General features: G+C 37.2%; 2 protein-coding genes across 2 annotated transcripts; one reads left to right on the top strand and one right to left on the bottom strand.

Annotated features, from left to right (window-relative positions):
• Nucleotides 1–225: 225 nt before the first annotated feature.
• Nucleotides 226–3335, bottom strand: MZT1 (mitotic spindle organizing protein 1). Its single transcript, XM_083855155.1, has 3 exons — nt 3217–3335; nt 1192–1337; nt 226–336 (listed from the first exon to the last, which is right to left on the bottom strand). Exons 1-3 carry the CDS (start codon nt 3263–3265, stop codon nt 313–315), a joined length of 219 nt encoding a protein of 72 aa, XP_083711281.1. The 5' UTR covers nt 3266–3335; the 3' UTR covers nt 226–312.
• Nucleotides 3336–3607: 272 nt separating this feature from the next.
• On the top strand, nt 3608–20505 carry BORA (BORA aurora kinase A activator). The gene is made up of 13 exons (XM_083885091.1): nt 3608–3675; nt 4200–4370; nt 5461–5567; nt 6943–6988; nt 8403–8484; nt 9676–9741; nt 10481–10537; nt 12225–12442; nt 13775–13928; nt 14972–15573; nt 15945–16076; nt 17541–17718; nt 19067–20505. The coding sequence occupies exons 2-13, from the start codon at nt 4215–4217 to the stop codon at nt 19159–19161; spliced, it is 1893 nt and encodes a 630-aa protein (XP_083741217.1). The 5' UTR covers nt 3608–3675; nt 4200–4214; the 3' UTR covers nt 19162–20505.
• Nucleotides 20506–20554: the final 49 nt, after the last annotated feature.

The raw sequence follows: 20554 nt of genomic DNA, 5'->3' as shown, positions 1-20554 counted from the left end.
CAAGATTTGTTGTTACACACAGTAAATTCAACAAATGTACAATATCTGGCATGATTTTAGATGTACAGGATGCCAAAGAAGAGCAATTGCACTACATTAACAGTTCACAAAAATACCAAGTAATAATATTACTGGTGAACTTTTTAAAAACTTTTCAAAGCTATTAAATACACCATTCTTTTCAAAAGTATTACAGAAGTACTCTGAAACCTTGACGTACACTGATTTCTTTTTTTTCTTCTTAATAGTGGCAATCTTCAGAGCCCCTGGTAAGTTTAACTTGGCATTTTTCTCATGCAGAGATCTCCCATGTCAGCCTGTCATATTTTCAGCAGCCTAGAAACAGAAAAAAAAAATTATTCCAAGTCACCAAAGGAGATATCACATAAATTAAATTTAATCTTTTCTTGCAACTTTTTAAATTTACCTAGAGAACTTAAGGGTCTAAGAAAACCTACTTGGAATTCTTTTCTAATGAACAAAACTATTTCCTAAAAAAATAATGTTGTCAACTGCCATTACCCTTTACTAAAAGAGCCACTGCTGTTTGCTTGTGTTACATCCTGTATCTGAGCAGCTTTAATCTTGTACATTTTACCCTAATATTTTCAAGGAAGGCTCGAATGCATAAATATAGATACCTCTAGAGTTTACTTCATATAATTTATGGTAATTATTACCCCATCCACACAGATAAGTTATTGACAAAAAAACCTCAGAAGATGCTAATCATAACTGCATAAATCATAGTACCAATTATTTGATTAAGAATATTAGTATTTTTATTACTGAATGACTCCAGTCAACAAGGCACAGTTGTTGAAGACTGACACTTTAAATCATTTATGGGACAAACAGGCAAAGGAGAGCAACAGGAATGGGAAACCAGTGAAAGCAATAGAAGAATAAAACAGTCTTCTTCAATTATTTATATACACAGTTAAATGCATGTGTAAGCACACATTTAAGCATAGACACAAATAAAAAAATATGCATGAGCATAGAAAAATGTTAAGTTAAAAAGAAAGTATGCAGTCTTCCAGAACAGAAGCAAGATAGAGGTTTTTCCCGTTCCACCTCTCGAAAATAACCAAATATAAGATGCAGTAGGAAAAAAATCCTGACTCTGATGTTTACATGGAGAATAAAGAATGAAAATCCTCCCAAAGGCTTTTTAAACTCAAGCATTACCTTTAGAGCTTCTGTAGCCTTGCGCAGTTCTTTAATAACAGAAGATAATGCTTCTGGATTTATCCCTTGCTCACAAAGCCGTACACAAATAGACAATGTCTCCATATCCAAGCCAGTGTTTAATATTCTTGAAATCTCAAAGAGAACTGCAATAGAAAAAATGAAAGCACTTTAGTCCCTACAGACCATGCAATTTCAATGATCAAGATTATTCTTCATCAACATTTAGATCCTACAGTACTTCTACAGAGTGAACATGGCAGATGTCCATTGCTGTTTGAACTCCAACAATATTTACGTTCAACTTTCCAGCAAAAGCTAAAAGCTACAGCTTCTAACATAAACACCATGTTTTCCTGGTTCAGGATTACGTAAAAGGTAGGCTGTAAGAACACTGTGTTTTTGGATTCCAGATACTGATGAAGCCCTTTCTAATCTTTAGGTGTTGAGGCAGTGTCTTTGCAGAGAGATGTAGCAGTTTCTCCACAGCAATTCTGAGCTCTTAACAACTTTGCAGACAACAACAATGTCTGTATCTGTCCTAAATATAATATATACATAGTTACACAAGAAGCCTGGGCTCCTAAATCTGAAGATTAGTGCACTTTCCATATCTGTTCTCAAAACTTTTACTTGGTCTTTAAATCTGCCTGTTGCCCCTCCTGTCTAAATTATTCCTGCAGAAGTGGAAAGAGGGATATTGTCAAGTACAGTTACTAGAACTTAGATTCGTTGTCCTTCCCAAAGAAGTCTCTCTATCTGCACAAAATAGTTTTCCCCTCTTGCAGCATCAGAGGGGCCATGATGATCCTGCTAGCCCTGCCTTGCCTCCAGCAGCAGCTCAGAGCACGGAGATCAGTGGCTGAAATGCTGATTTTTACACCAGCTCAACTCATGAAGGTCTGTACCAAAAAACACTTTTGTAACAGCAGCTGTAACTTCAAGAGAAGGGAAGATGCTCAGAAAATAACAAATTCATAGCACTATCCCTTGAACAGTCCCTCTAGCCTCTCATTAGGGCATTTTCAGAGAAAGGCTTCACATTTAACAACCCTCAACAGACTGCCTGGCTGCTTTCCACCCTGCATTGGTTATAGGCATTTTGGTTAGAGGCATTTTGTGGCATTCCAGAGTTTCACACGACACTGAGAAACAACTCTAAAACATGCCAGCTTTGATTCCTCATAGTCAGGCTGAAAGTGAGCACCTCAACTTCACTCACCTGCTCACTTTTCTCACGGCTTATCAATCTCCAAAGTATTTCCCAGTACTCCCAGCACCCCTTCTCTCACACTCCCCACCCCACAACGGTACCTTTGGGTTTGGGGTTTTTTTTCATATCAGAAACTATTTTAGTTCTGTAACCCTGAAAACTGTCCTCGAAGCTTTTTCACTATACTGTAGTTTTTGGGCTGGTTTGGGGGTTGGATTTTTTTTTTTTTTCCCCAGTTTACTTTGGTTTTCTGACATGAGTCGAGAACAAAATATGGGTGTTCAGATGGGTTCAGGTGGTGCCCTGACACCAGTCCTTCCTCTCTCCCGCACTTCCAGCCCCGGGGCTTACACCCCAGATGTGCTGAGCCAGGTCACCTCATCCACATCAACCGTTACAAATAATGAGAAACAACAGCAAACATATATATATATATATATATATATATATATATATATATATACACGTATAAAAATATATACAGGCACTAAAAAAATCCATAGAATTCTATGTTAAATACTTAGCTAAATTTAAAATAAATTTAAAAACTAAAAAAAAAAATTAAAAAATAAAAAAAAAAAGGAAAAGGCACATCAGGCCCAAAGACACTCGTTCTGCGGGCGTTGAGCCGTTCCACCAAGTGACGCGAAGTAAAACAAAAAACTCGTACGCGCTGCACCTTTCGGCAGCCGCAACCCGCGCCCCTCTTCCCAAGAAAGGTGGGGAAGGCCCAGGGCGGGGCCAGGCGCTCCCTGTCCCTTGCAGCCTGCGCTGCCCTGCCCTGCCCTGCGCTGCCCGCGGCCGTCACGCACCGTCCATGGTCTCCCTCACGGCGTTCAGGCTGGCGGCGTTACTCGCCATGGCGACCCCGCCCGGAACCGGAACCCGCACGCGCGGGCCCGCCAGCCCCACGTGACGGCCCGGCGCAGCGCCAGCGCCGCGGGGGCGGGCTTTCTTTGAATTCGTGCGGCGGCGCCGCTGGCGATTGGCCTGTTCGAGAGAGGGGCAGCCCTGCCATTGGCCCGATGGCGCACACCGCGCTTCACGATTGGTCAGATTCCGCAAAAGGGGGCGGGGCCGGTTAAAGGGCCGCCCGGCGCGGCGGGGGCGGGAGCGGCGCGGCGGCGGCGGCCGGATAACGGCGTCAGGTGCCTGTGCCCGCACTCTCGGCATTCCCGGCCCACCCGGCATTCCCGGCATCGCCTCCTCGGCGGCGGGGCTTGGGATAGCGGCGAGCGGCTCGGCGCGGTGGCACCGTCCCGGGGAGAAGTGTGAGAAGGGGTTTAGCGGTGCCGCTTCCCCGGGGTTCCCGTTCCCTTTGCGGCTGGAGCCCGGGAGGGGCCCAGGAGGTGCCCGGGAGGGGCCCTCCTCCCGCCGGAGCCCCGCGAGGGCCGGGGCTGCCCCCAGCCCGTTGGGGCGGAGGGCGGGCGGTTTTAGCGCCCGGGCGGGCCCTGTGCGGGCAGCGCGGCCGTTTGTCTCTCCTGGTGCTCACCTGGGGTTTTGTCGTGTCCGCTTGTTGCCTTGTCCTTCTGTGGGTGTTCCTTTGTTTTTTCTTAATCCTCCTCTTCTAGTTGTTTCTTAACTAATTTTTATAGCTTCTGTTTGTGGGTCTTCGTACCAGCCTTATTTGTCAGCTCCATGTCGTTAGGTCCAAGCCATAGCTAACTTCGTTTTTGAAATGTTGCTGGCGCCTTAAAATGATTAATTCTCTTTTCCCAAAGCCCTCAGGGTGGCCCTGAAATGTCATCAGTGTGATTTCATTGTTTTCCTTAATTTTGCTCTCCCTCTTTTTCAGGTCTAGGTTGGTGTTATGGGTGATACAGAAGAAGCTAAAATGCAGATAACACCAGAAACTCCGGGACGAGTCACAATCCTGAATCCTTTTGAAAGTCCCAGTGATTATTATACTCTTCAGGAGCAGATTGTTTCCAGTCCTTTGATCTTCAAGTCAACGAAATCCTCATCTGTAAGACCTAGTCGTTAGTTGTGTAACTGTGCAGATACAGTGCTTATATTTTCAAATGTATTAAAAAGGGTATTTTATTTCATGTACTTTAACATGTGTACCAAGCTAAAGAACTTTGGTGGCATTTGGAGTTTCTTCTCTACAGAACTACATTGCTTTTAAATACTAATATTGCCACTTAGTCTTCCCCCCTTCTTAAGTTTATGTTGTCTTCAGTTATTAGCAATTGAGTGTCAAAGCCAGTAGAAAGTAGACAAAGACCAGTTGTTGGATGTGGTACTCAGGTCCTACTTGAAGTGGAGAAAACCAGTTTCTACTTAGATGCTAAATAGGCTGCTTTCAAATAAAACTTAATTGCACTTAAGTTGTGAGCTGTTTGTGTATTCAAGTAAATGATTTTGTGTATCTATAACTTTTTTTTTTAGTTGCTGATTGCATACTGGTTTGCAGTTGAAGTTATTTTCTGATAAGCCATAGAGCTGAAACTAAAAAGACTTACTTGGTAGATAATTTTCCAAATAAATTTGAACAGTACTTTATAATTGTTAAATAAAAGGGTGAAGCTGCTTTATTTCCGAATTGTGTTTTGTTATGCCCTGTGTGTGGCATTTATGAGGCAGACATTACAGGATGCACATGGTGTTGCAGCTCTGGTCTTCTTAGAAATGGGAAGTGAAAGGGAGATTGCTGTATTATTTGGATAACTTGGGTTGGGATGCTGGGTTTTCATGGTACCACAGTCTGGATTGTGGCAATCAAGAAGCAGTATAAGTTCATCCCAAGTTACGTACCTTTAGTAGGTGTGGCCTTAGAAATTGAGAAGAAACTCATACCTCAGTTTGTAAATACCAGCTGTAACCTTCCACTTAGTATTGTTTTGTAAATCATTGTGATACCACTACCAGCAGGGTAAGAAGCCTTGACTGACTTACTTTTTCTTTGAGTAGATCATTTAAATAGAAACACTTCTGATTGTTTTTGACAAAAACTATATGGAAGCTGTGATTGTATTGTTCTGTTGAGATTTGTCCTGTGGTTTTATTTTTACCTTTAGAATAGCGAGCATTAAGATGCCCATTTCTTTTTTTAGACACCAGGAAAATTCAGATGGTCTATTGATCAGCTTGCTCTAATAAATCCTGTGGAAATAGACTCGGAAGAAATTCAACGCCAAGGAATGTATTTGAGCCATGCTGGGTAACTTATAATCTATTTCTATGCAGCTAACTTAGCTTTAATACTAGAACACTTGTTCTTTTGCTTTATCAGCATTTCAGCATAAAGTTAAAAACTTCTTTATTCAAATCTTTTGGCACAATTTTTTACATGATGTGGATATAATATTTAGATGAGGCTATCTCTGTGTTGCTTCTTTTTAATATTAAGAGCTGCTGATCCACTGTGATTGCAGTTTGGAAGACAGCCAGATAAAAGCATTTAGTGGAAGCAAGAAAATGTCTTGCCAGTGATCATTACCAGGCTACCTCTTCTGCCCCTTGTTACAACGCAGTTTATCTTCTCAGAATGTTCCATAGTGAGGCTTCTTTGGTCTCTGGGGCTCCTGCAGAAGGGTAGACCTGGGAACACTGGCTGGGGAGGCCCCAGTACTCCCTTTCAAAGGTATGGATTAGACTTAATGTGAAGGAGAGGGCATCAGTCGTAGTTGAAATAGTTTGGGGACCTCATCTCAGCTTTTTTGCTTTCTCTGAAAATAACTTGCATGAGGAAAACGGGTGGGTAAAACAGTCTGGGTGTTTGGAACTTACATTGAGGGATAATTTTACACATGGGTTAGAGAATGACATGCCAACTGTAAGTAGCCAAGAGGAGGCCTTAATGATGAATCTTGTAGACTCTTCTATACATTTCTCAGATTCAAACTTGTACAAAGAACTGCTCCTCATGGCATGAAGCACTGCAGGAACTGAATAGGAAATATAAATATAGAATCTCACACATCATGAAGTAACTGAAGTAGCTACAATACTTTTTTAAAAACGAAGTTAAGAGCTGCATAAGGAAATATATTCATTGTTAGAAACTGAAATACAATACTGAATAAAGTGTGGCAGACTGGGTGTTTGACTAGGGAGAACTCTGTGCTGGGAAAATGGACTGTGTCAGGTATTTGTGCAAATTCCAGGAGTGCTTTCATTGCCCTTTAATTCTTTACAGCTCAGATTTTTAGTTTGTTTGGTTTTAAAGTGCAAGTCTAATCTCATGTTAACTTTAATAGTAAAATATATTCATATGACAATATTTTGGAAGATCAGTCATGATTCAGTTTTTGTCCAGACGTGCTGAATAAACAGAATATTTACTATTATGACTTTTAAATGGTACAAATCTTTTCCAAATCAACTGAATTGAGAAGTGCATTTATAGTTCTAAATTTATAGTGAGATTATTGCATGTAAGACTTTAAACATCATAAAATATATGGTTTAGTGCAATTTAATTTATAAAGTTTTTCTTGAGCATCTATAAATTATTATATAGCTAGATTTTACATCGTATTTTCCTACTTATGTGATGGTTTTGATAATTGAGTTGTTTTTCATTTGTTACTTAGAATTGATAAGGAGACAGAAGACAGAAGGCAAAAAGCTATTGAGGAGGTAATAGAACTTTTTGCTATCAAATATTGATTTGTCTGCAGAGAAGATCCCTGTCTTTTACGGGATTTCAAAACCCAGAGGCCTATTACATTTCATTACAGTAAGAAAGTAATTTTGCATCCTCATCCCTTGCAGTTGTATTTGGAATCCACACACTTCTTTTCTTCCCCTCTTCTTTCAGACATATGTAGGCCAAAACAACAGATTTTTTTCTTTTGTTTTTCTTGGCTAATGGTGATGTAGCTGTAATATAACTCTTATAGTTAACTTCAGTTTGAAAACAATGATTGAGAATTTGAGGGTTTACAGTAACTCTTGGAGTGATAGTGCATTTTTTGAAATATTGGAGAATTTGTGTGACTTTTTTTTTTTTGATTTCTTCCAAATTTTGCTTAGTCGGAGGGAAGACTTTATTCTGGTAGCTTGTATTTTTTCATTCATTTTTCATTTCATTTTTTTCATTTTTCACTATTCATTTGGCTAGCAGAGAAGGAAAAGTGTAGTGTTTAAAATATTCACTACAGAGATCTTCAATGTTATTTCAATTTTAAAAATAGATAAGTCTCTGATAGGCGGGTATCAGTTTCTGTCTCTACGAACAAAATGTTTTGATTCCATAAAGGACCTGTGTAGTTGACCTGCAGCTAAGATGCTCTGTTGTTCTAAATTTGCATGAAAAGGGGTACTTCCTCTTTGTGAAGTATACTCTAATGGATTATGCAGCTGAACAGCTTTGAAACCCTGTCTCTGATAAAAATTATACCTTTAATAGTTGTATGTTTCAAGCTGAGTTTTTTCATTTACTTTGAGTCTTGCATTTATTTGACAAGAGGATTTGCCATGTATTTGTTAAAGCTTTGTAATAGTTTATTTCCTCAGCATCAGGGTGTTTCTCAGTGCAACTGTGATCAAAGACAGAGTTTCTGGTTCATAGAAAAAGACTGAAGTGCCAGGACTCAAAAGCATTTTACCACTAACCAATTTAGCCAAATACATTAACACTAATAGTGTTGCCAAAAAGCCTTGGTTTATTACTTTTACTGCTACTGCAGTGTCTGTCACTTCTGTGAAATAGTTCAATTGTCAAAATAAAACTTAACAAACTGAAAATTTAGAAATAATTATTTTTAAGCTACTATGCAAGAAACATGGTAGTGACAATTCAGTTTTTAAAATGAGTAATTATTGTTAAACAAAACTCGTGTATAGTTCTCACTGCAGACTTGAAAGATCTGAGGTGCTATGTATCATGAAGAATATTGGGATCTTCAAACCACTCTTTTTTTTGTTTAACCTCTTTGGGCCTAAAATAATGAAATGTTCTACTTTTTTTTTTCTTGTTCAGGGTACTAGTCTAAATTTAAGTTGAAAATTTTAAAAAGTGCTGAGATCGTTTGTTTTTATTCTACTCCAGTTTTTCACAAAAAAACTCATAGTTCCCTCTCCTTGGACTGAACATGAAGGCAAGCAAGTTTCTCAATTTAATTCAACTAAATGTAAGTTGCTTTTGTGTGTCCACCCAAAATAATACAGCTTTTGGAGAAATTATCAAGCATAATTTTTTTTTCAACCTCAATTTAACTTTTGAGAACCAGTGATAAAATATGGCTCAACCGATTGATTTTTCAGCTGTTGTCTCCAAGTACTTTCTTTGTTTAAAAATTATTTATTAATTGGAAGTCTGATACAATTTTTCCTTTTTGTTCTTCTTGGTCTTTGTTCTTAAATTCTTCTACTTTAATAATCTGTCTGCAATCATTTTAATTTACTCACATAAGTTTGTATCAGTTGTGGTGATACTGGTAATAGCCAAGTCTTCTACTTCACTTTTTTCTTCAGATATTTGCACATCCTCTTAACCTACTGCTTTCCTCACAGTATAAGCATATTGGAAATGGAATTCTGTATTCTTTTACCCTACTAGCAGCATACATTTCTGTTGTCATCCTGCTAGTTCACTGCCAATAGTTGTGGGTTTTCTAAGTTTGTTTCATTTATGCCAGTGTTAGGTTTTGTTCTTAATGCTCTTATTGAAGTTTATATATAACCAGCAGAATACAGAACAAATGGATTACAAGATGGAAAATGTGAGCTATAAAGTATTGTTTGGTGTGAAAGTCTTAAATCAGTGGTGATTTTTGCAAGATTTAGAAAAGGCTAAGCTGTTAAATTTTTTTATCAAGGAGATGTAGCTTGTGGATAGTGTATTTTTAATTGTCAGTTGTGAGATGGTCACTTTAAGGGCAGAGAACATAAGGCATAATCTGAAATCTGGTAAAGTGAATGGTGAAAGAAAATGGTCTAATGTGTTCTTCAGCTGCATGAAAAAAACGTTGAAATGTATCTTCACCTTTCTCCAGTCCAGACTGAATGATTTTCTAGAAATGTGTTTTACTTGAACACAGCCTGTTTAGCTAAGCGTGAACTAGTTTAAGTCTGTCATGTGAAGACAGGAGGACACAGTTTTGGGCAATGTTGGTGCTACTTCACTAAGCTTTTTTTTGAATAGAAACATCCTGAAATTCTCTTGATAGTTCTAATGGTAGCCTTTTCTCAGTACTCCTTTCTCATCTCTTCCAAACATTGGTGCAAAAATTTTGTTTGCTTGTATTAAGTATTCTAACTTAATGTTGCTACATTTCAAAACTGTGCAGTGCATGTTTAAATTTAAGTTCTATGTTTTCCAGCCATAGATATAAATAACATTTCTCCGATTGGAAGACAGCTGAGCTTGCAGCCCGGGAAAAGCAATGGTGAGTAAAAGGCAATGCCTAAAATTACAGGCTTTCTCTCGAGAAAAAGAACCCATTTTAATGGCTATTTCATTTCAAAAGGAAATTATTTGTTTGCTAGTGTTACAGTAGAAATTTTCTTGAACTGTATGGTACTACTAATTTTAATATCCATTTCTCATAGGAATTTAATTCTGTTATATTCTGTTGTATTTTTTTCAAGTAAAAATGTAAGTCCCCTGTAGACTGTGGAGGGCATTTTTTCCAACTCTGTACTTTTTCTCGATTAAAAAGTGAATGTGAGCTTTAGATTTACAAGTAAATTACAGTTTTCAAAAACTTTATTATCTCATTTTGGGTTAAATAATCATGATTATTTTCTATGCCAAATAAATACCAGAAATATTAACACATCTTTTAAACTGCATCATTTTAGATAAATAGTTATTGTTCTTCCCCAAAGTATTTTGATTTTTCTGCCACTTCCTTTTGAATCCTTCCTTTCTTCAGAGACCCCTCTTCACAGTTAACATAAAAGCCTCCAGAGAGGCATTCTTAAAACTCTTGGGTTTTTATCTCTAAGCCTAGTGTGCTGCATGTAGTGTTGTCAAATCAGAATTGTACTTTAATTAACACTTTTCCTTATTGCAACTGTAATTTAAATAGCTCAATTGCAATGTAATTTAAAAGTGAATTTTTGTTTCTACAGTTTTAGTAAAAGGTCACTGTAAGCTAATTTTGTTGGTTTTATTCATTGCAGCTGCTTGTCAGACAGTACTGTCTTTGCCAGTGGATTTTAATTTAGAGAAAGTACTAGGTATGTCATGCAATATCTAAATTTAATCATGAATGTGTAAGTAGAAAACCTGGTTTTGTACTGTTGGCTTGGTTTGTCTTATGAAATACTGAAAATGAAATGTATGAATCAAAGTTTTAAGTATGTATTCTAAATAGACAGTTACTGCATGTTGCATGGGCGATGTGACTTAAATGATGATTTGAGTGTGGAGGTAAAGATAAAAAAGCAGGGATGTGGAAGACAACTAGAAATTGTTCTGCCTGCAGGTGATTGAGGGGAGACCTTATTGCCTTCTATAACTTCCTCAGGAGGGGAAGAGAAGGGGCAGGCATTGATCTCTTTTCTCTGGTGACCAGTGACAGGACTTGTGGGAATGGCCTGAAGTTGTGTCAGGAGAGGTTTAGGTTGGATATCAGGAAAAGTTTCTTCACGCAGAGGGTGGTTGGATACTGGAAGAAGCTCCCCAGGGATGTGGTCACAGCACCAGTCTGACAGAGTTTAAGAGCATTTGGATGATGCTGTTGGGCACATGGTGTGACTCTTGGGAGGTCCTGTGCAGGGCCAGAAGTGGGAACTCAATGATCCCTGTGTGTCCCTTCCAACTCAGGATGCTCTATGATTCTATGAAATTGGTTAAGAGTTCTGAATGCCTGAAAGATAATAAGCAGAAGATAGCCTGTGCCTCTCCCAAACAGAGCAGTAATTTGTCTTAGCAGAGCTGTTTGGTTTACAGATGCTGGCCAGGAGTCTCAGAGCCCAACCTTGCCTTGAGTAAAGCTGAGCTTTAACTCCGGCTTTAGTGTACCTGAAACCATGGTGGGGACTAGAAGTTGTGTGGTGGCAAAAAAGCCATGACTGCTGAGTGAGGAGGCAGGAGTCCAAATTAACTGTCTGATTATAAGTGCTACATCAAGCATTTACTGCCACCTTCTCAGGCAAGGGGGCTGGGAGGCCTGATCTTACAGCTCATAGGTGGGAACAGTGGATACAGCCAGCTCAGGGCATATCGGCTGCATGCTGCTATCCCAGCAGTGAAGTTCAGAACCTTGACTGTGGGCCAGCAAAATAGAACCATACTTACTGCCTTTGTTTTTTGTCTTAACAAATGCTTCCATCATTACATAGTTTGTGAGTTCATGAAAAATTTCTCCTATAGGGAATATTCAGCTAGAATAGAACAAGAGAAAAAAACCCTAAAATAGTCTGGTAAATCTGAGCATATTTTAATGGGTCTTAGTTTGTGCTTTCCTTCTGTAAACAGCTAACTGCTTGCACTTTCTTCAAGTCTAACCTGGTTTGCCTCTGGATTTATCATGAAGACCATCAAAGCATATGGGAGACCTGAAAGTCTAGGTTTGCTTGGGTAGTAAAACAATTCCTGTTTGACAGCTCAGATGTGAGGAATTACACAGTTCTGGGAAAGGATCAATGATGATATAGATGCCAATATTTTTTAATTTTTTTTTTTAAATTCGGACTTTACTATTAAGGGATAATAAGCAGAAGTGGAACCAACCTTAGTAGACAGCGGTGACTTTTTGTAGGGATGACAAGCAATCCTTGGGGATAGATGCCTAAACAGATTAATTAGTTGCTGTATTGGTAAATTAGATTAAATGTTTTAATTTAATTATATTTGTCTCTGTAATGGAATGTATTTTTTTCTACATTCATATTGGAAACAATTTTCCCCCCACATTTCTAGGTGAATATTTCAGAACTGATGAATTTGCAGATCAGTCTCAGGAAAATCTGAGCTCTTCATCACTCAGAAGAAAGCTGTTTTTAGAAGAAAATGGCAACGTATCTGCATGTTTGTCCCCTTTGTCACATAGTCCATGTGGTAGTCAGCCACTTGGAGTGCTTTGTTCAATAGAATTATCTCCAGTCCGGTGCAGAAGCCCCCTCGACACATCTAGTTCAGTAAGTGGTCTGTTTTGTGGGGTGGGTGGGATGTATTTTATGAGAGAGTAGGTGTTAGAGTAAAATTTTATTTTTTCTTATTTGTTTTTTTTCCCAAATTCTGAAAAAAATATGTGAACAAAAGTCTTGAAAAAATATATTACTGACTTTTTATTATTTCCAACTATTTTGTTACACTGCTGTTCTTTTGAATTGGGAATTGTTTTCATTTTGTTATGATAAAAAGGAAGTAGGAATTAAAACATACAGAAGACCTGCTGAAAGCATGTTAAAACCTTTTCTTTTTTTTTCCATAAAATGTGTCTACAAAAGTCCTGTTTAAATCCATGAATTGCTGCCTACAATACCAGTTGATATGAACGTGTGATATAATTATATTTCCTTTAAATCTCATAAACTTATTTATAGTGAAAGAAATGACTTGTGGATCTTTGAAGTACAGTGCTAAATATGCCTTTTTCTTTCCCGTTGGCCAGAGTTTTCAGATGAATAGACATTTATTAGAACACAGACCGTACTGTCATTTTTTAAATTAAACAAGATGAACTGTATCCCCTTGTGGCCATAGCACAGCTAAAGTGGTTTAGGTGATACATTTTCATCTGTTTGGTGGTTTGAAGTGCATGGAAAGAACCCACTTACACTAGGATAGTGTAGCTTAAAAAAAGAAAAGGGTAACCTAGTAATGAATTCCTACAATATAATTATAGTGCCAGAAGCGTTGGGTGGGTTTTGGTCTGGGGATTTTTTGTTGTTGTTTGATTGGAGTTTTTTTGTTTTGTTTTTTTTTTTTTTTTTTTTTTTTTTTGTTTTGTTTTGTTTTGTTTGCATGATAGTCATAAGCAAGGTCATTCTTTTTTCTAAAAGAGAAACACTTTTGTATCTGCTGCTGAATTAAGTAGATTAGATTACTTTAAAATATAAATAGTGGCTGACTTTCACCTGCAGTGATATGAGTAAGAAATTTAGATTAAACACTTGACTGGATACACAGCATTAATTCTCTGTTTAGGTTTCTCATAGTTCTTAAATGTAGTGGATGAAATAGTCCTAGGTGGTATTACATTACAGTCTGTGTCCATTGCTCTTTTCCCCTGTGTGAAGGCATAAGGTCCAGGTGAAAGAGCTGCAATTGGAATATTTAAGCTAAACTAAAGACTGTCATTGTAAAGGATTACTCTTTCCCAGTGCTGTCATATTAAGTGTTTTAGTTATAACAATTTTATACCTACATATTAGCCACAGCTTACATTATGGAAATAATGCTCTGTGGGTTTGATTTTTTTTAATTATTATTATTTTTTTTTTTTTATTTTTATTTTTATTCTGAAGGCTCAGTTTTCATCAAGTCCTATTCAGGGAGGAACAAGAGCTTATAGTCTGGGGAGTATAACCAGTCCCCCGTTTTCAGAGGGGTCTCCTGCACATAATGGTTCTCCTGCTTTTTCACCAATTGCTTTTCACATAAGAAAAACACCACTCTCAGGTATGGTTTAATTGTATATGCATTACTTTATCTTGAGTAATATGTTTTTATTATAAAAATTTGTAAATTCTTAGTGGAATCTTTTTCTGTTTGGAGAGGAGTTCCTGTGCTCGGCAGACCAGCAGTCACCTATATGAAGCATGTTAAATCTGCTGTTCAGCAGTGAAATATATAAAACAGTGAAATGCATATGCTTGCAACTGATCAGCTAGGGAAAATATTTTGGAAGAAGGCATTGAGACCCAATCAGAATGAAGAAAAGCTAAAAGGGTTAATTTAATTTAATGTGGGAGGGGTTTTAAAGCCACATGCCTGAACTGAGTCAGGTTACAATTCTGATTTCACCCAGTCTGAAGCTGAATTTTAATGTCAATGGGCAAAGAATGTTTAGCTTGAACTTTCAAATCATGCTATTGTGAAGATTATTGGAAATGAAATGACTAATGAAGAAATCACAAACATTTTGTGTCCTCATTGCTTTAGAAAATGTCACTGTTTCATGCTATGTCCATACCTGGTAAGGCTCAATGCCTTGTTTATACATGATTATACATATTTGGCATAATTATACATATTTATACATGACTTTTACACATTTTGATTAATGGTATTTTACACCATTATCTATGGAGATTGCACAGATGTTTTCTCACTTGTTTTATCTTCATTGCTGCCAAAAATTTAAATACCTGTTGATTGTGTATTGACATTTGTTTAGAAGAAAAACAGAACCAGCCTTCACCTATTTTTCTTTGAATACTGTATAGTAATGTCATTTGAAAATACAAGGTCTCTCCAATACAGCAAATCATGTCATAGAAAAGAAATTTGGTGGGATAAAAGCTTGCCTTTACCATGGTAGCTGAAATGTGTGGGTGGTAGGTTTGGTTTTTGGGGTTGCCTGTTTGTTTGGGTTAGGAGACAATAGCCAGTGAAATACTCTGTAGTTGGCTATAAATTATTCAGTGGACTGTAAGACCTTGAGAATGATGAGTTTTCTATCAGATATCAGGTGGAGTTAAACTTCTGTCATTTTTTTTCAGACCAAAGAAAATTTACATTTCGTTCTCCAGATATTCCTTCTTCCTCAAATAGAATGACATCCCCAAGTACAAGAAGTCCTTACATAGATGGTTGTTCTCCAATTAAAAATTGCTCTCCTATGAGGCTTGGAGCCCATAGAGGACCTGCCCAATATCAGACTTCTGTCATTAGAATACCAATTGCAGTTGAGAATCATGATAATGATGAGGAAGACAAGGAAAATACTTCTCCAGCAGAAGCTCGGTTCCCAGAAATGGATAATGGAATAAACTTACATCAGGAAGACAGTGATACTTTTGGACATAGTAGGCATCTTGTGGTGGCAACTGTGTCCATTGCACCAGATCACTCAGAAGGTTGTCATCAAAGGTTGTCATCATTTCAGGATATAGAAGGCTTAAAGGAAAGTAATACTGTAGACATGGCTGATGCAGCTGAAGTGTCAGAGGAAAACACTTGGATAAAAGAAACAATTGGCAGTAGCAATACACCAATGACCAGCTTTATGACAGGCATTACATTCAGTATTGAAAGCTCTCGCATGTGCATGTCACCTCTTGCAGAAAGCAGTGCAATTCCTTGTGACAACAGCAGTATTCAGGTAAAAATACATTTTTTTGTTTCTCTGTAAAACTGAGCTCAACATAACTTGGAATATGTATACTAATCTGGAAGTAATTAATCTGACATGCAGGCAGTATCGTGACTTTTATCCCTTCCCTCCCTCCCCTCTTTCTGTGGAGTTAGCATAGCAATTGTAATTATTTTTGTGTTGCTATGTACAGTAGTATATTTAACTTAATCCAAACTAATGCTGACAGACCTGCTTGCAATTTGCTTTTGTTATTAACTGGTCATAGTTGGTTGGTTGGATTACGTTCTGTTAATAAAATGCAAATCATATCAGGTATCTGAGAGATTTTTTTGTGTTAAATGACAGTACATTTTTCAAGCCCTGCTTTTTTATTTCAGGTGGACAGTGGTTACAATACACAGACTTGTGGAAACAGCATTATGGATACTGTGGGGGCTGAAAACAGTTGCAGAGAAAATGATGTGAATATTGTCATGCTTCAGAATAAATCTCAGCTGCTTAGAACAAAGGTAGGAATTGTGGTAAAAAAGTGATAAGCTTCCCATCTAAAGCATCTGTTCCCCATTTTATTTGGTTTCAGGGAGCCTGAGGGGAGAGACTTGTCAGATGATAGTCTCTGAAATGATGCTACATTAACATCTTTACTATTTTTAATAAATGCAGGACAAGTATCTTAAACTGGCAATAAAATTAATATGTTTTATGATAAAAGCACAGGTGGTTTTGGAGGAAACTGATGTATATGCATGAATAATAGTAGTGAGGCTGCTCATCACTATTGTAGTCTGTCTCTAATTTTTGTTTCTTTTGTTCTTGCTGCTTCATTTATTGCTAAGTTTTAAACATGTCCCTGTGGAGAAGGACATTGCTGGGGAAAAACTTTCTGCTGCTAATTTTTATAAACTTAGTGTCAAGTCCTAGACCATACCTGATATTCTGACTTAGTGGGGAGTACAGTCTTGATTAGAAGGCCTTTGAGGCCCTATCTGAAAAATACATTACAAAAAATAACACATATCTAGCAAAGCTCCTAACCCCTTAATGTTGTGACTGATAGGACAGAGATCTACTTCTTCCAGGAAATTGGAAGCAAGGCTAGTTTCTTTAGAGAAGAGAGCAAAAATCATCTCCTCTCAGTAATTATGGTCACATGATGCTACCAACGTAGTAGTTTATGCTCTGCTGTGTCTTGAAAGGCCTTCAAGGGGAGACAGTACTGACCATTAGTACCAGATTATAAAAAAACGTCAAGCAGACCCATTCAGCCCTGGATGTGACATGCTAAAAGCTGCTCCTCTGCCAAGGGGAAGTGCAGACTGATGGGTGTCTTACAGACCACTAACACCAAATTTTAAACTCTTGTTCATGTAAGACTAAGACAAATGTGCCCTTACAAGAACAATAGAAAGATATTTTTTCATTAACTTCTAAAAATACTCATCTGAGATCCTGCCCCAGTGACCCTTGTTGGACATGGAGTTTATGTGTGCATGTACTTAGCAGAATCAATTGTCTGGTATCAGACCCTTCCTAGAGAAACTTGCCAATGTCACACAGCTGCCTTTTCCCACTGTCAGTCTTTGAACTGCTGGGTCCTGACTAAAACAAATTTTGCATTTTAGATTAGGAGTAAAGTGTGAAGGCATTAAGTGCTTCATTCAGATCTTACAACTGAGAATCCCCAGGGAATGAAAAGAAAAAGGCACAGACATTGCTGGCTAAAAGATTCAAGTCTGGGTCAATCAGACATTCCTGTGAGCCCTTGAAATGAGGTAGTTCTTGCCGACAGCACGTTTCAAAGATCTGTGTAGAGAAAACATGTTACTTCATTTCTTTCTTGTTTCAGAAGGGTAGAGTTGGTACTTAAGGTACTTACTATACTTGAAATTTGCCCATAGTAAGCTTGGATCTTGTTTTTTTTTGAGAATTTCTGTTAAAATGGTTTTAAAACTAACTTTTTCTTGTTCACCTAGGAATGTTCTGTTTTAAGTCATAAGGACAATCAGTTGCTGAGAACAAAATCTCCAGAGAAGCAAATCTGTTTTCAAAAAGCCAAAACACACAGCACAGTATTTGGTCAAAATGCAACTTGCAACATTTCTGCTTGGAAACATAAAAATGAAAATCAAGTTCAGGGATTTCACAAAAGTGGTATGTAGTTTTCTGATGGAGAACTTAAGCTGTGGTTTCTAACAAATTTTTATGCATATGACCTCAATTATCTGGATTATACATAGTATTTTGCTTTTGTAATGCACATGTAGACTGTTTGGTCTATATTAAGGGAGTTTTTAATGTGGGATTTTTCAGGTCTTACTAAGAAATTTATTAATGTCATTAAGTGGTCTTTTCTGAAAATTAAGGTGTCTAGATTTGTTACAAAGAAACAATAGGGTTTTTTTTTCAGAATTTTATTCCTTCTGTGACTAGGGTGGATTCCATGAGCAGCCTAGGATAACTTGCATAGGAACCAGTATAACTGCAAAATCACAGTTTAAGATTTGTCCCTCATAAAGGCAAGAGGGACATTTCTTCTTTGTAGGAAAGAAAAACTGAAAGGGGATTAGTCTGGTTTTGGATTGTGTTTTTCCAACCAGATATACTGTGTGGCTTCATAAATACTACCACTAGTACCAAGAGTAAGTCACTGGACAGAAGTGACCTGCTTGGGGTGAGATAAGAGCAAACACCAAGTTTAGTTCTCCTAGAAATACAAAATGAGCTTTTTGCCAAAAGAAGCTGTTCAGCAATTATCTGAAAAGCTTTTTCCTTGGTTTGACAGGAATCTGTGATGTCAGTTAGGTTTTCCAGGTACTTAAGTAAAATGTATTATTGGTTACCTTAAAAGATACTATTGTTGCCTTGGTAATTGTATTAATACTAAACTTGATCACCTGACACTGCCAAGTGTCTCTGAAGGAACTTGTGTCCAATTGATGCTCTGGTACTCTTTGGAAGGAACCTAAGAAGGTGCAATAAGATCCATTGGTCTCAGTACATCACTAAGAAAATGGTGCAGCCTTCTGTAAAAGTAAACCATTACACTTTTACTACTTATGTTTAATTCCCAGTAGTATTATGTTGCTTACAAAAATTACCAAAATATTTAGATAAATCCTTAAAAATAAAATTAACTTTTGCATGCCATTTATTACCAAAAGCATTAATACAAGCAAATCTATATCAAGAAAACCATCAATGAATTAAAATGATGGATTGAGGGAGGGTCAGAAGCCCAGAACTCCCTTTGTGTAATCAAATCAGATTTGGTTAAATTTGCTTGTATTTGTTTAAAAGAACCTTCTGGAATTTATAAATGTGAATGGGGGGAAAACATCCATATTGTAATGTTGTGGCCCTAGTGACAAAGACGGAAAGAAGAGGTACACTGCTATTTCTGGGCTCTGTATAGAGCTCTGGTAAACTTTGTTGGATTAATGAAAAAGAGGAGTCCTTTCTAAGAAGTGTTGCAGGTGAAGCAGTCTTCCTCTTTTCATAGCAAGGATGTCCCAGGCTACTGGATGGAAGTTCTGCTTTCTCTTCTATTCCACAACCCACAGAAAAGCTTGTACCAAAGTGACAGATGGTGGCTGATGAGCAGCTATTGGCACACTAGGCCTGAAACCGATTGATAAGATCTGAATTTGATGGCAAAATAGCATTAAAAAAAAAAAACCAAAACTCAAAAGGGGAAGTGTGAACTGAATCTCCTGGCATTAAAATCAATGTGTTAGACCTGAGAGTTGTGTGTTGTTTGAATAGAACAGTTCTTGAAATACTTTCATTAATAATTTCCTAGTAAAAGCTTTCTGAAAAGCTTATTTAAGAAAAAGGGAAATGTCTGTCTGTCTGCATCACTTGATTGTAGTTCTCACATTGCAAAAATAAATACTAAAAAAATTAGTTTAGAAATGAAAACATAATGATCATGAGCAAACATGCTGTGAATTATTTTTACTTCTGTAGCAATTTAATCACTATTTCTGTACTGCATGTGGGACTGACAGTAATGAAATCTAGTGTCATATATTAGCTATTTCATGAACAGTGCCTTACTAGAAGCTGGAAATACACTGAATTGGTAACTCTTAAGGGATGAGTTTTGTTAAAAGTAGAAAACAAACTCAGACTTCTGGGACACAAATTTTATAGAATAGGGCCTTGAAAATTTTCTTAGCTTCAGCTTCCAAGTTTTGTCACTCAAAAGCAGGATACAACTTGTCTGAGATGTAAAAGTTACATATGACCTTGTGTCATTTTTGTTTCTCATGATAATTTTAACAATGATTAATTGAAAGGACTGTACAAAGGATTTATTTTTGCAATTGTGATTACTAAAACAGTAATGTAAATTTAATGAACGTTAAGCAGGGTAGCCCAAATTATGATCTGTTTCTGAATTTTTCTGAGTTACGTGTATAATTAAGATTTGGTTTTACTTTTTAACTAAATTTTTTAAATTGTTTTATAATACGTTCAATGATCAGAGGCTTTTGAAGTATTCACAAGTAAAAAAAGCAATTACTAAAGTATTTCATTTCATTATGTATTAGTATTTTCTTAAAGGTAAGAAAAAAGTAAGAGCAGAAATGGGTGAATGTCAGAATGATTAAGGATGCCCCCACCTGGATTGCCTGTATTTTCTGTCCTGTTTTGTAGTCTTCAGTTAGATGGGAAATATTTATTTTATGACGACATGCCTATTTTTTTTTATTATGTCTGTACAACTGATTTGTAGAAGAAACCTGCTGTGCAAATTACCATGGAAATCACTTGACCATTCTGTTTCTGTAGTTGTTCTTAATGCATTGGTTGGCACACATTGCACAAGACGGTCATTGTTTACATTAAATTAATATCCGTAGTTTTAACGAGAGTCCTTTAACATGCCTAATTGTAAATTGAGTAGTGAAACAGAATAAAGACATTTCTTTAATACTTGTATTGTTCAATTACTTCTTTCAGTTCTGAGGTGCTAAAGAGAATG

Source organism: Zosterops lateralis (assembly GCF_965231275.1).
Source record: "Zosterops lateralis genome assembly, chromosome: 2".
Classification (NCBI taxonomy): Eukaryota; Metazoa; Chordata; class Aves; order Passeriformes; family Zosteropidae; genus Zosterops; species Zosterops lateralis.
Note: the sequence above shows the minus strand (reverse complement) of the source record. Positions and strands in the feature narration are given on the sequence as shown.

Coding starts and splice junctions, on each gene's coding strand:
- MZT1 (XM_083855155.1), bottom strand. CDS start 3,265: ATGGCGAGTAACGCCGCCAGCCTGAACGCCGTGAGGGAGACCATGGAC. Junction 1,338..3,216: donor CGTGAGGGAGACCATGGACG/GTGCGTGACGGC, acceptor TTTCTATTGCAG/TTCTCTTTGAGATTTCAAGA. Junction 337..1,191: donor AGGCTACAGAAGCTCTAAAG/GTAATGCTTGAG, acceptor TTCTGTTTCTAG/GCTGCTGAAAATATGACAGG.
- BORA (XM_083885091.1), top strand. CDS start 4,215: ATGGGTGATACAGAAGAAGCTAAAATGCAGATAACACCAGAAACTCCG. Junction 6,989..8,402: donor GGCAAAAAGCTATTGAGGAG/GTAATAGAACTT, acceptor ATTCTACTCCAG/TTTTTCACAAAAAAACTCAT. Junction 10,538..12,224: donor TAATTTAGAGAAAGTACTAG/GTATGTCATGCA, acceptor CCACATTTCTAG/GTGAATATTTCAGAACTGAT.